The sequence below is a fragment of the Mastigoproctus giganteus genome, chromosome 13 (assembly GCF_048544385.1).
Source record: "Mastigoproctus giganteus isolate SK-2022 chromosome 13, ASM4854438v1, whole genome shotgun sequence".
In the NCBI taxonomy this organism is placed as follows: Eukaryota; Metazoa; Arthropoda; class Arachnida; order Uropygi; family Thelyphonidae; genus Mastigoproctus; species Mastigoproctus giganteus.
The window spans coordinates 160,249,067-160,262,898 of NC_143587.1; the positions used below are offsets into that span (position 1 = coordinate 160,249,067).

Consider the following 13,832-nt stretch of genomic DNA (forward strand, 5'->3'; position numbering starts at 1 on the left):
TCACAAATTACTATAACACTCTTTTACAGATTACATTTTTGGCATATTTAATGAAATCGTTTCATTTGATGGAGTCGATAACTTGAAAATGAATAGCAAAACAGCATTAAAATGTTTCCCACGCCGACTTGAGAATTTTTCCTACGCTCAGTGAAATTTTCCCACACGCTAATTTAATTGCAGTACAGTGACTTATGTAGTTTCGAAATCAACATTTCAAAAAATGATCAAGTATATTGCTTGTAATATTTGCGTTATATGCATTTATCCGAAGTCTGGTCATCACTCAGTACAGTATACACATCGTGCGTAGACAGTTTACTCGAACACTATCATAATTAATGCAATCAACGCAGTTACATTTTCGAAGAGTTAGTAATGGTGGATAAGAATGAAAAAGCAACATCTGGATGCAGTACGAAGACTATACATGTAAGACTGAATTTGAAAATTAAATTAGACGTTTTGAAGCGAATCGATTCTGATCAATGACAAGCGGATGTGTGCCATAATTTAGTACTGGCAAGTTTAACTGTAAGAACAATTATAAAAAATAAATAATTAATTTTAGCAGCAGGAAAGACAACTATTCCACTGCAAGCAACTAGGGCTAGGCTAGCTGTTAGGATTGAAATGGAGAGACCTTAACTAATTTTATTGAAGATAATATCCAATGCAGAAAGAGAGAGATTAGCCTATATGATGATCAGAAGAAAACTCACCTAAAAAAAAAAAAAAAAAATGTGGAACCATTTAAAACTAGTAAGGGCTGGTTGAATAGATTTAAAATCCAGAGAGAAGCCGCAAATGCAGATCAAGAAGCCGGAACTTTCAAAAAAGAACTTGTTAAAATTATTGAAGGGGGGGTATTATGTGTTATACTTCTCACCAAGTTTTTAACATAGATGAAGCAGGACTTTTTTGGAAACGAATTCTTAAAAGAAGTTTCAAATTGAAAGAAGAAAAAAAACACGCCAGGTTTCAAAGCGGTGAAGGATTGGTTGACTTTATTGTTGGGTGGTAATGATGCGGGGGATTTAAAATTAAAACACCCCTTTCAGTTTACCAGGAAGAGGGCCAAAGTACAACCCAAAATCGACACAATTTTCATGATTAAATTCATCAATTAAATCAATTAAAATCAATTTAGATCAATTAAATTCATGTTTTATTGGAAATTTAAGTTTAATTTTGATACGTAAGTAGTTACCACATAAATATACATGTATGCAATGCAGAATATTTTATATATACAAATATTTGAATATTAAATAATTTGACCAATATTTGTGCATCTTTTCATTACCGTTTACTAGGAAATATCCTATGGCATCGACCACAACTCACAAATACATATGTTACCTTATGGGAATGTGGTGCTCGCTTAGTGCGGATTCACTTAGCACTGTTTTTTTCTGACGGAATTAACAGCATCAAGATTTAACACCTGTACAGGAATTCTGCTAGTAGGGAAAAGGAAGTGATTATCCCATTGTATAAGGCAATGATCAGGCCATACCTTGAGTACTGCATGCAGGTCTGGAGGCCTCATTTTAGGAAGGATGTTGAGTTTCTGGAACAAGTACAGAGAAGGGTAACAAGATCGGTGAATGGAACAAAGTTGCTGTTATCAAGAGAGGCTTAAGTTCTGCAAATTGCAGCATTGAGAGCAGGCACCTGCGAGGTAATCTGATTGAGGTCTATAAGGCCTTGAATGGGTTGAGCACGCTGAATTTTGATGGGTTTCTTCCACTTGCTCAGATTATGAACCTGAGGGGGCATAAATTCAAATTGAGGAAAGACAGTCGTAGAAAAGATGTGCAGAAATATTTTCCTTTAGCCAGCAGGTGGTTAATTGCTGGAACAAGCTTTCATCTGTCATTGTGGAAGTTGATAGTTTAAATAAATTCAAGGAGGAAATGGACAAACTTTTAGAGGGAATGGATGTGTGAAATTGGTTTTTTTTTTTTTTTTTTTGGCTGATGCTACATAAGATTATATGCTTGCTTTCTTGCATCACATGCCTCCATTAATACTACTACTACTAGCCTTTCCAAGCTGCTGCATGGTACAACAACAGCTGTACAAGAATCACTTAAAACTCTGTCCCCAGAAGCTGTTAATCCCTTAGTCTGTGTATTCCCCCCTGCCGAGATAGCAGTTTTCTGACCCACCTACCACTGCCTCAATAAGGAAATCAGGAAATATCCTTGCACCTCTACAATAACATAACTTACCCCCACCACTATCATCTTTCTTTTACCCCAAGTCATTTCACATGACATTGTTGCAACATCTGCATTACCCTGATCTGACTCGGGGAATATTCTTGTTTATCTGACAACCCTTCAGCAATTTTTGATCAGAACCATCATTCCCCACCTCTTTAACCTTCCCTATCTCTCCTTAGCACACAATGTTCACCAAAATAAAATTCATCTCGTATCTCTGAGCAGTATGCTTCAGTGAGCCTGAACACATTAACATTACTTGATCTGATCAAAAGGTCAAATTCATTTATTTTGCTTATAATACTCCTGGTATTACTATATGGATAAATTGAGTTTTTTTAGTCTATTACTGTTTATAATCCTGATGCATGCCTTATAGTTATATAAAAATATTTTTACATGCGGTTCTCAATTGCTAATCCCCTCCATTAATGGATTTTGCTTCTATTACACATTCCCATTCAGTGTTTAAGGTTGGCAACACAAGCACTCTTTAAGGTTTGAACACAAGTACTCTCAGAGAGAGTAGAAATGTAATTTTGTCCCATACCCTCTACCTAAGCCAATCTTGTGCTCACTTCCCTAACCCCTCCTCTCTGAAATAGCAACTACAGCTGGCCATGCTGAAAAAAAAACTTCCCCTCCATTAAACTTGGAGTCCCTCAAGACTTTTAGTATAAAATCCGTCCTATCAAATCTGCACAGAATGGTAGACACAAGAACATTTTGCCAACATGAACTGATATTGCATAAGCAATTCATCAGTTCGTTTCATCTTTAAATCGTTAGTCCCCACACATTAACCATGCACCCACTAGTTCCATTATAAACTGATAAACTGTTTGCTGCATTGTGAATTCTTGCTTCCTGTAGATATACTCTGGTTTTATGTCAATTGTCTTTCAAAATAAATATTACCTGTCTCCCCTAACTGAGTTCCCAATTAAGAATACCGCCTGTGGAACCAAAACATTCAGTTGCTTTGGGAATCAACTGCATCCAGTTGATTCCTTTCTGGGGCTGAATTTGGGAGTACATGCCTGACTTAGCATAAGCCACTTGCATCTCTGATGAGTGCCCTCCCACCCCCAAGAATGAATTTGCTCTTGAGCATCAAGAACAGATTTCTAGGTGCCTCAGCTCAAGCCTGACAGTATGTTGAGTTGCAAATTTAGTTCACACTCCTAGCATCTTACACAAAGAAATGTCTCTCCATCAGCTAGCAAAAATGCTCAGTATCCATATGATAAGTGCAAGCAAAAATGATGCACAAGAGAATCACTACTGGAAATTCCAACATCAGTTATGACATCGTTTGCATGATATAACTAACTTTTCTAGATGAATCAGTAATTTTTTAAAATTAAAATTTAATATTACAAGACATCTTACTATGAATTTAGAAACTGTTGATTTATTAAATTTTAGAACACTACAATTGAATAGTACAGTTTCGAAACTACAATTTACTAATGTCAAGTTATGGAGTTTCTTCCAAAATATCTAACTTTCTAAATCCTTAACTAAATTAAAAAAAAAAAAAAAAGCTAACCTATGTGAATATGGCGATTCAAACTATTTATTAACTTCAATTTTAGTACTTAAATGAACAAAAGAACCTCAAAATTATTTCAAAAATGAACCTGTTATGAACAACTTCCGAAATTCATAACCACATTATAGCCTCACTCCCAGAATTAAATGCATGGAATCAATGAATTGCACTATTTTCCAGAGAAAATATGCAATACTTCCAGATTACATTCTGGTTCAGACTACAGGATTTGTTCCACACTTGGAAGATCTAATACTTTTGATTATAAACAAGCAAATTTTACAGTGCTGCACTATAATTACAATGAACACTAATTGCAGTTAGCAGCAGTTAAAAATATACTGTTCATCATTTATGAACATTTTGCCTTATGCTTTTAGCAGTTTTTGTCATTTTAAATGCAATTTCATCTTAGAAAACAATGCATAAATAAGGAACCACTCATCGACATAGTCACAGGCAATGTAATCTAACAGCTATCATGACTGGATGGTCACATACAGAGTGCAAAAAAAGCTCCATTTTTTAATAGGCAACCTTTACACTATTAAGATATTCCTGTGAAATCAGTGTGTAGGCAAAAATCAACATCTCAAAAACCATTTTCCATAAAAAATAATTTAAAATAAATAAATGCACAAGGCATAATACTTTAAGAGTTTGGTATCTATATAATATCGGTGTTTAGATACACCATAGATAACTCTTAATAAACTACAAAGTAGTTGTTGTAGGCATCATTTGCTCTTTCTCATATTGTGCTCTGCCTTCACGACGAGTTGCCATGATATTGCACTACTTCGAATAAGTAACGCTTCACTAATAGAGAAGACTATTGTTACTTATTCTCAGTTGAGTACCACCACCCAGACAGCTCTGTTTCATGGCTATTGGCCAATCATCAGTGAGTGGGCAGGTACCCTGGTATTGCAGACATGACAACCCAGTTGTGAAGTTAATCACACAATATGAGAGATGCCAAGTGGTGTAGATGTCAATATTTAAAATAAATAAATGCACAAGGCATAATACTTTAAGAGTTTGGTATCTATATAATATCGTTGTTTAGATACACCATAGATAACTCTTAATAAACTACAAAGTAGTTGTTGTAGGCATTCATTTGCTCTTTCTCATATTGTGCTCTGCCTTCACGACGAGTTGCCATGATATTCACTACTTCGAATAAGTAACGCTTCACTAATAGAGAAGACTATTGTTACTTATTCTCAGTTGAGTACCACCACCCAGACAGCTCTGTTTCATGGCTATTGGCCAATCATCAGTGAGTGGGCAGGTACCCTGGTATTGCAGACATGACGACCCAGTTGTGAAGTTAATCACACAATATGAGAGATGCCAAGTGGTGTAGATGTCAATATTTAAAATAAATAAATGCACAAGGCATAATACTTTAAGAGTTTGGTATCTATATAATATCGGTGTTTAGATACACCATAGATAACTCTTAATAAACTACAAAGTAGTTGTTGTAGGCATCATTTGCTCTTTCTCATATTGTGCTCTGCCTTCACGACGAGTTGCCATGATATTGCACTACTTCGAATAAGTAACGCTTCACTAATAGAGAAGACTATTGTTACTTATTCTCAGAGAAAGAGCAAATGATGCCTACAACAACTACTTTGTAGTTTATTAAGAGTTATCTATGGTGTATCTAAACACCGATATTATATAGATACCAAACTCTTAAAGTATTATGCCTTGTGCATTTATTTATTTTAAATATTGACATCTACACCACTTGGCATCTCTCATATTGTGTGATTAACTTCACAACTGGGCCGTCATGTCTGCAATACCAGGGTACCTGCCCACTCACTGATGATTGGCCAATAGCCATGAAACAGAGCTGTCTGGGTGGTGGTACTCAACTGAGAATAAGTAACAATAGTCTTCTCTATTAGTGAAGCGTTACTTATTCGAAGTAGTGCAATATCATGGCAACTCGTCGTGAAGGCAGAGCACAATATGAGAAAGAGCAAATGATGCCTACAACAACTACTTTGTAGTTTATTAAGAGTTATCTATGGTGTATCTAAACACCGATATTATATAAAAAATAATGTAACATGGATGGATTACATTCTGAGTCAGACTATGGGATCCCTCCCCTTCCCAGAGATGTACTTCTTGGTGTTATAAACAACACAAGTGAATTTCACAGTAGTGCAGTATAACTACCAAGCACACTAACTGCAGTCACTAGCAGCAAGTTATAAAAATATACAAACTGTTCATCAATTCATGCACATGTTACATTATACATTTATCAGATTTTTGGCATTCTGAATGTAATTTCACCTTTGAAAAGAATCACATACTATTGTTTACAAAAATTTATAACAATATATCGCATTTATGACAAATATGATAGCTGGTTTCCCTCTCATTGGAAAATGTTTAATTTTGCAAGTGTCTAGGTGCACATTTTACATTTCATTAATGTATTGTTTATTGCAGTTCTAAACAAAAATGAGATGGGAGAAACCAAATTACTCTCTGATAACCAGCATAGTTTAAATATTTAATCATCTATATATACTAAAGAAGAGAATAGAATATCTCAGTAGTCCATTTTGGAAACCATTGCAGTAGCTGGTTCCATTCTGTGAGTTTAGTCCAGCTAGGGTGTACTTCAGTTAGTGTTTTGCGATAAACAATTTAATTTTTTTTCTTTATTCCTTGGGAGACATGATTATGACAAGAGCAAACGTTACTCAGAAGTAATCACAATTGTGTTATATCTGAAAATATAGTATAACTGGGGTATATCAAGGTTGTACAGTAATTTTCACTGTAGAGGCTGAGTAAAAACTATATAATAATTTGTATATAATAATAATGTCAACTATTATGACATAACAATGCAAGGACTACTGTGAAACCCCTTTACTCATTCCTATTGGCACTAGTCTATTTTACAAATCAAAAACTACAAACATCATCTTTATTTATATTTAAAACACAACAAAGTTATGCAAGGACTCACAACAGCATTCAGCTAAATTACAAGCTAAAAAAAATGTATTCCCCCACTATGCAAGCAAACTTTTGGAAAAGCTGCTTAAAATAATTAATTATATGATATATGGATAATTACTAGTAACAACCTACTACTACCAACTTTATATATAAATATATATTTCATTAAAAACCTCTACCCCAGGGGTCAGCAACTATTTTCCTTGCAAGTGCCATTTTTGTTCATAATAACAATGAAAAAAAATCTTCTTACAACATACCACTTGGATAAATGTACCTGAAATAATTAATGAAATATGTCAGTTTAAAGTTACTTTGGCATTCAAAGACAGAAATAAGCAAATAACAGAAAGTTTCAATACCATCCACAGCAAAAGCACACCCCTGAGTGAAACCTCATGGCATGCATGCATAGGACTTCCAATGTCTTTTCTACCTTGTTCAAACCTTTTGTTTTAAATACCTTTTCACTAGTTTCCAATGATTAATTTGAAGGTCATTCAGCATCTTCAAAAATTTAAAAAAAAACTTAATCCTCATCAAAACATTTTTTAAAACCATATTTGAAATAATCTTTTATGCACAGTAGACTTTCAGAATAACGGCACCTTTGGGGATTCAAGGTGTTGTTATAAATTTTTCCATTATCTATAAATTTTTTTATTTTTAATATATTTAATATAGAAATAATGAGGCTATATAAGAAACAGAGAGATTAATAACACAATTTTATTAACTGCACATAAAAAACATAAACATGCTGATGATCCAATGTTATTTTCTGCCATTAATACACTCCTGCTTATAGTAGTAGTAGTGGCATGTGATGCAAGAAAGCAAATGTATGAACTTATGCAGCATCAGCCAAAAAAAAAAAAAAAAAAAAATCACACCATTCCCTCCAAATGCCTGTCTAGTTCCTCCTTAAATTTATTCAACCTATCAACTTCCACAACGACAGATGGAAGTTTGTTCCAGCAATTAGCCACCCGCTGGCTAAAGGCAAATTTCCGCACATCTATTCTACATCTGTCTTTTCTTAATTTGAATTTATGCCCCCTTAGGTTCGTAATCTGAACAAGTGGAAGGATCCCATAAGAATTCAGCGTGCTCAACCCATTCAAGGCCTTATATACCTCAATCAGATCACCGCGCAGGTGCCCAGTCTCCAGCCACTGCAATTTGCAGAACTTAAGCCTCTCTTGGTAAGAGGATCCCTTCATTCTCCTCACCAATCTTGTTGCCCTTCTCTGTACACGCTCAAGTAAATCTACATCCTTCCTAAAATGAGGCCTCCAGACCTGTACACAGTACTCAAGGCGTGGCCTGACCATTGCCTTATACAGAGGGATAATCACCTCCTTTTCCCTGCTAGCAAAATTCCTATATATCATTGACAAAACCCCATGACCTGCCCTGGCAGCCTGTCTGCATTGCTCAGAAAACTTCATATCTGCCTGCACAATTACTCCGTCTTTTTCATTTTCTACCACCTTAAGTGTAGTACCACACAGTTGGTACATTTCTCTGGGGTTACTTCTACCCATATGCAGTACTTTGCATTTGTCAAGGTTAAACTTCAGTTGCCACTTCTTAGCCCATCTGCCCAAATTATCCAAATCCTGTTGCAGTAGCACAGGATCTAGATGCCCCGTTCTATTTTCTTTATTATATCCAAGTTTAGTCTGCAAGTGTAGCACAGTGGTTTCGCCATCATCCTCCCCACACTGGGTGGAAAATGCCTGGATTTGAATCTCTTCGATGACACGAGGAACTTTTATGGGCTTTTTTCACTCCGTGGCTGAGTCTTAGTCAGTCTCAGGCTTATATAGCAAGGTTTTTTCCCCAGAAACTGGGGTTTTCGTCTATCAAAAACAGGCAAATCGACCACAGAACACATGCAATTTACAGACACAATACATATGGTATAGGAATTAACTTTCCGGGTGACCATAATGTTATAGTTTGGATTATATCAAGTTTGTCACTAAACTTTAATGTTGTTGTTGTTGTTCTTTTCTTCTCTATATGAGGTTTATTAATTGTAGGAACCACCATGATGGGTTTTTAATTTAAAATAAATGTAAAACAACGGTATAATCTGTGATATCAGTAAAGAATTCACTTTCAAAATGGCAAACTCAACTGAAAGTGAATTCTTTCAAAGGCAACTCACATGATTAATCACGTGAGTTGCCGTTTTCCTTTTCCATCACTGCAAGACATCTGCACTGTATGTAAACATTCGATCTCAAATGTGACATTAGCTCGAATGTTCCGTTATTTGGGGTGCTGTTATTTCGACAGTCTACTCTATTAGGCACCTCAAAATATACGAATTAATATAAAGAAAATTTTGACTTACCTTAAAATCTGAACTGAATTTCTTAAATTCTTCAATTTCATCATCTCGGCCTAAAAGAAAATTTTGGAAATGAAAAATTAAAAATGAAGTAACTACCGTAATGTAAAATACATAAATTCAGTATGTATAAATAAAGTAAAAGTAAAATAAAATATGTACGTTGAGAAATATTACTAAAATTAATTTAAATAAAAAAAGATTAAAATATGCTACCAATGCAAAAAGATAAAGTAATCAAACTTTTAAACCTTATGTTTCCTGTGAACTTGAGTTTATGGACTTCTATTGCATTGCATATAACGGCCTAATTATTTGAAGGTATGCCATCCTTAGGTTACGCCCTGTAACCTAAGATACTGCTTAGATACTGACAGGAAGGTTTCTTGTCCAAAGAAACACAGTTTCTTCATTCATTCTTCTGATAAGACTGTACTGAATGGTAGACCCTGGCTAGTTAGGCCTTTCCAAATACTGTTGGGCTACTTGAGCAGCTTGTGGAGGAAGTCTTGTTTTTTTTATCCGAATTGTTGAGATCTTGGATTTTACTGAAACTCTGATCTTGAAACATGGTGTGATATACATGGTTGAAATCTACACCTTGTTGCTTATTGTTTGCTGAGGCTCTAAGGTATTTAATAAATAATGCTTCTTTGAAAGCTCTTCTTCTGCAGGCCTTAACTGTGGATATTAGAGATGTTTCTTTGTAGTTCCAAGGTTCTCTCCAATCCAGTGCATATATGATAGTGTAAAGCTTTAGCAATTTCTCCTATATATGAGATGTGGCAATAATGTTCCCTGACTGGTGCTGTTGCAGCCATGTTTGTTGAATGTAAAAATAAACGGAAGTAGTATGTTGTAGTTCAAACTTCTCCAATAGATGGTGGTACAGAGATTGCCCAGACAAGTTGCAAATAACAACCAGTTTAAAGTTCTGTGTCATGATTTTGCAATGAAACAATGAACTAATATTAAATTTTGCTGTAAACAGGAAAAATCTGCAACAGAAACTGTTTATGGTGAAAAAACGTTAAGTCATACCGTACCAGTGTGTTCGAATGGTATAAGCAGTTCAAAGATGGATGTGAAAATATTCACGACGACCCAAAAGGTAAGCATCCATCAACATTTTGAAATGAGAACAGAGTTTCAAAAGTTCGGGAAACGGTGGCAAGAGATTATTTGACCCTCAGAATGATGGCTGATGAGGTGGATATGAATAAGGATTAAAAAAAAAAATTTTTTTTTTTATTTGGTAGTTGTTGGCACATCGGCTTCTGTGGCCATAATGCACCTCCCAAGGTTTTTGCAGTGATCCAAGCCCAAGGTGGGATTCGAACCTGCAACCTTTGGGTTGCTAGGCAGGCACTTTACCCACCCGTCTGGCATGAATAAGGATATGAACTGTCAAATTCTGCATGAAAATTCAAGGGAAAGGAAGGTCTGTACAAACTTTGTGCGACACAGCCTCACAGATAAGTAGAAGTAAATAAGAGCATTATCACAGGAAAACTTCATCCAGATTTGTCAAGGCAACCCTAATTTCCTTGACTGAGTGGTCACTGGATATGAATGGTTGGTGTTATGGTATGACCCAGGGAAAAGGTGTAGGAGCACACAGTGGATTTCTTCAAAATCATCACTAAGGCCCCAAAGTTTCATTCACAGAAGTCAAGGATTAAGATGATGCTGATCATATTTTTTGACAAACAGGATGTGACTCACAAGGAATTTGTAAGCGAAGGAGAGTGAGTCAATGCTGTATTCTGTGTACAGGGGCCTCAAAGATTATTGAAGTGCATTTCCCAGGTGAGGCCACCAATTTGAGGGAAAGGCTGCTGGTTCTTGTTGCATGACCCCCCCCCCCCCCCCAGCCTATTCTGCACTTAGTATTAGTAATGGCTGCATGGTACAAGAAAGCCTATGGCTTATGTTGCACCAGCCAAAAAAGAAAAAAAAAAAACCCAAATAAAACAAAAAAAAAAATAAATAAATAAAACTAATAATTAATAAAAGAAAAGGAAATTAAACCTATCATCCTATGTGTTTCCCTCACCCAAAGGTACTATCCAGATGACCTTTAAATTTCCCCAAACTGTCAGCCTCTACCATCCATGTAGGCAACTTATTCCAGTAATTTATAACTCACTGGCTAAAATAAAACTTCCTGCCATCCAATCTAAACATCTCCCTCTGTAACTTAAATTTATGTCCCCTAGTTCTAGCATCATTTATAATCTTGAAAATTTCATCATCATTCATTATACTGATGCATCTCAGAGCCTTAAACACCTCAATCAAATCTCCTCTAAGGTGTCTAGTTTCCAAACTCTGCAACCCACATATTGAAGTCTTTCTTCACAAGGACACGCTTTTGCCGATCTCACCAGGAGAGTTACCAGTCTTTGCACCCTTTCAAGAAGCTCGAGGTCTTTCTTTAGGTGCGGTCTCCATACTTGAACACAGTATTCCAAGTGTGGTCTAAAAAAAGGCTTATATAATGGGATTATCACGTCCCTATCTCTACTTGCTAAAGTTCAACAGATCATCGATAGGACACCATGGGCCTTCCTTGCAATCTGTTTACAATGCTCAGAGAATTTCATGTCTGACCGTATCGTAAAACCAAAGTCCCTTTCCTCCAATACTGGGTTTAGTTGAACTCCACCAAGTGAATAAGTTACTCTGGGGTTACTGCTTCCCAGGTGTAATACCTTACACTTTGTTGGATTAAAGCATAGCTGCCATTTTTCTGACCATTCCTGAAGTCTATCTAGGTCTCTCTGAAGAGGCTCAGCTTGATAGTGGATCATTAACTACTCTACCAATTTTAACATCATCTGCAAATTAGACATCACACCCTCTATCCCTTCATCAATATCTATGAAAATTAAAAACAACAGTGGTTCTAATACTGATCCTTGGGGAACCCCACTTCTTACATTAACCCAATCTGAGGAATAGCCATTTATCACAACCCTCTGCCTCCTGCCATCCTGATATCCATCTAAGGATTTTCCCAGTGATTCCAACCTGTTCCAGCTTATAAAGCAACTGCTCATGTGGGACTGAGTCAAAAGCTTTGCTGAAATCTAAATAAACAATGTCGAAATTATTCCCTAAACCCATCTCATGAGTGACCCTTTCAAAATAGCGAACCAGATTTGTTAAACATGATTTTCCCTTTACAAAACCATGCTGAGTATCCTTGAGAATTTCAATTTCTATCCAAATGATCCCGAATTCCACCCTTGATCATTGTCTCCATGATTTTCCCTACCACTGAAGTCAGACTGACAGGTCGATAATTTCCCACTTCACTCTTAGAACCACCCTTATGTATGGGAGATACATTGGCACTTTTCCAATCCAACGGAATCTCCCCAGAGTCTAGTGATGCTCGCATAATTAGCCTCAATGGTTCAATGCACTCACTTGCCACATCCACCTAGCACACATCCATCTTGAGGATGTGTGCTAGGTGTCTGGAGTGTCAAGAAATTAGGCACCAACTCAGCGTTCTGATGGGCATCTATGAGAGTTTGGGGTATAGAGTAAATGCCCTTGAAGAAATTAATGAGGGGCCCATCAGGCTCTCAGCTGCCCAGCTCAATGACAGAGCTCACTGCTATGCATCAGGCAACTTAGTTATATACTGTCAGCCCTGTTATGTCATCTGATTCATGGGTGATGATGAGGTCTAGGATATTCTTTTCTCTAGTACTTTCCCTGACATGTTGATACATATAACAGTCATCTAGTTGATTTAGAAATTTTGTTCCCCATGTTGAGTTTCCTTCCCATTTTTCTCTAATCAATTAGAGGCAAATTGAAATCATCCATAATAAGACACTGACGCTTACTTGCCCATTCCATTTGCATGTAGAGACTTTCATTATAATCTTCACATTCACCTGGTATGTAGATTACCCCCACTCGCATTATACCTTTGTTTCCAACTATCTCACACCATACAGATTCTATACTAGCACATGAAATGTCTGAGTTCGGGAAAGCTATCGTCGCATACAGGCTGCTTCTGATAAGAAGCATTACCCCACCACCCCTTCTATCTACCCTATCCTTCCTAAATACATTATATTTTTGTTATGCAAATTTCACGACACAAGGGCAACTACAGACAATATGTTCTGTCAGAGTCGCTATGAAATACATTATACAAGCCGTACTGAAACTCATCATCCCCTATTTCCGGGTGGCACCACATTTCCGTAAGCCCTAGTATGTCCAAGTTTGTAGATGATACGAAGGTTGGCAGGGTTGTAATGACACTAATGACAGTATGCTGCTGCAACAGGATCTAGAAAAGTTGAGCAGATGGGCTGAGAGGTGGAAAATGAAGTTTAACATTGACAAATGTAAAGTACTACACATGGGAAGCAGTAACCCCAGAGTAATGCATGAACTATGTGGTACTACACTGACAGTGGTAGAGAATGAAAAGGATATGGAGTAATTCTGCAGGCAGATATGAAATTTTCTGATTTTAAGATGGATGAAGAGCTGCTGGAACGAGTACAGAGAAGGGCAACAAGATTAGTGAATGGAACAAAGAAAGGCTTAAGTTTTGCAAATTAGTGTCTGGAGACTAGGCACCTGCAAGGTGATCTGATTGAGGTGTATAAAGCCTTGAATGGTTTGAGCATGCTCATTGTTG

The 13,832-nt window shown here is 36.5% G+C and overlaps 1 protein-coding gene across 1 annotated transcript in view; it reads right to left on the reverse strand.

Annotated features, from left to right (window-relative positions):
- LOC150076552 (uncharacterized) overlaps positions 1-13,832 on the reverse strand; it is a 382,951-nt gene that overhangs the window by 83,042 nt on the left and 286,077 nt on the right. Inside the window, exon 11 of the mRNA XM_090387042.1 lies at positions 9,158-9,207. Coding sequence (XP_090243168.1) covers positions 9,158-9,207 — 50 coding nt within the window. The remainder of the gene's footprint in view (positions 1-9,157; positions 9,208-13,832) is intronic.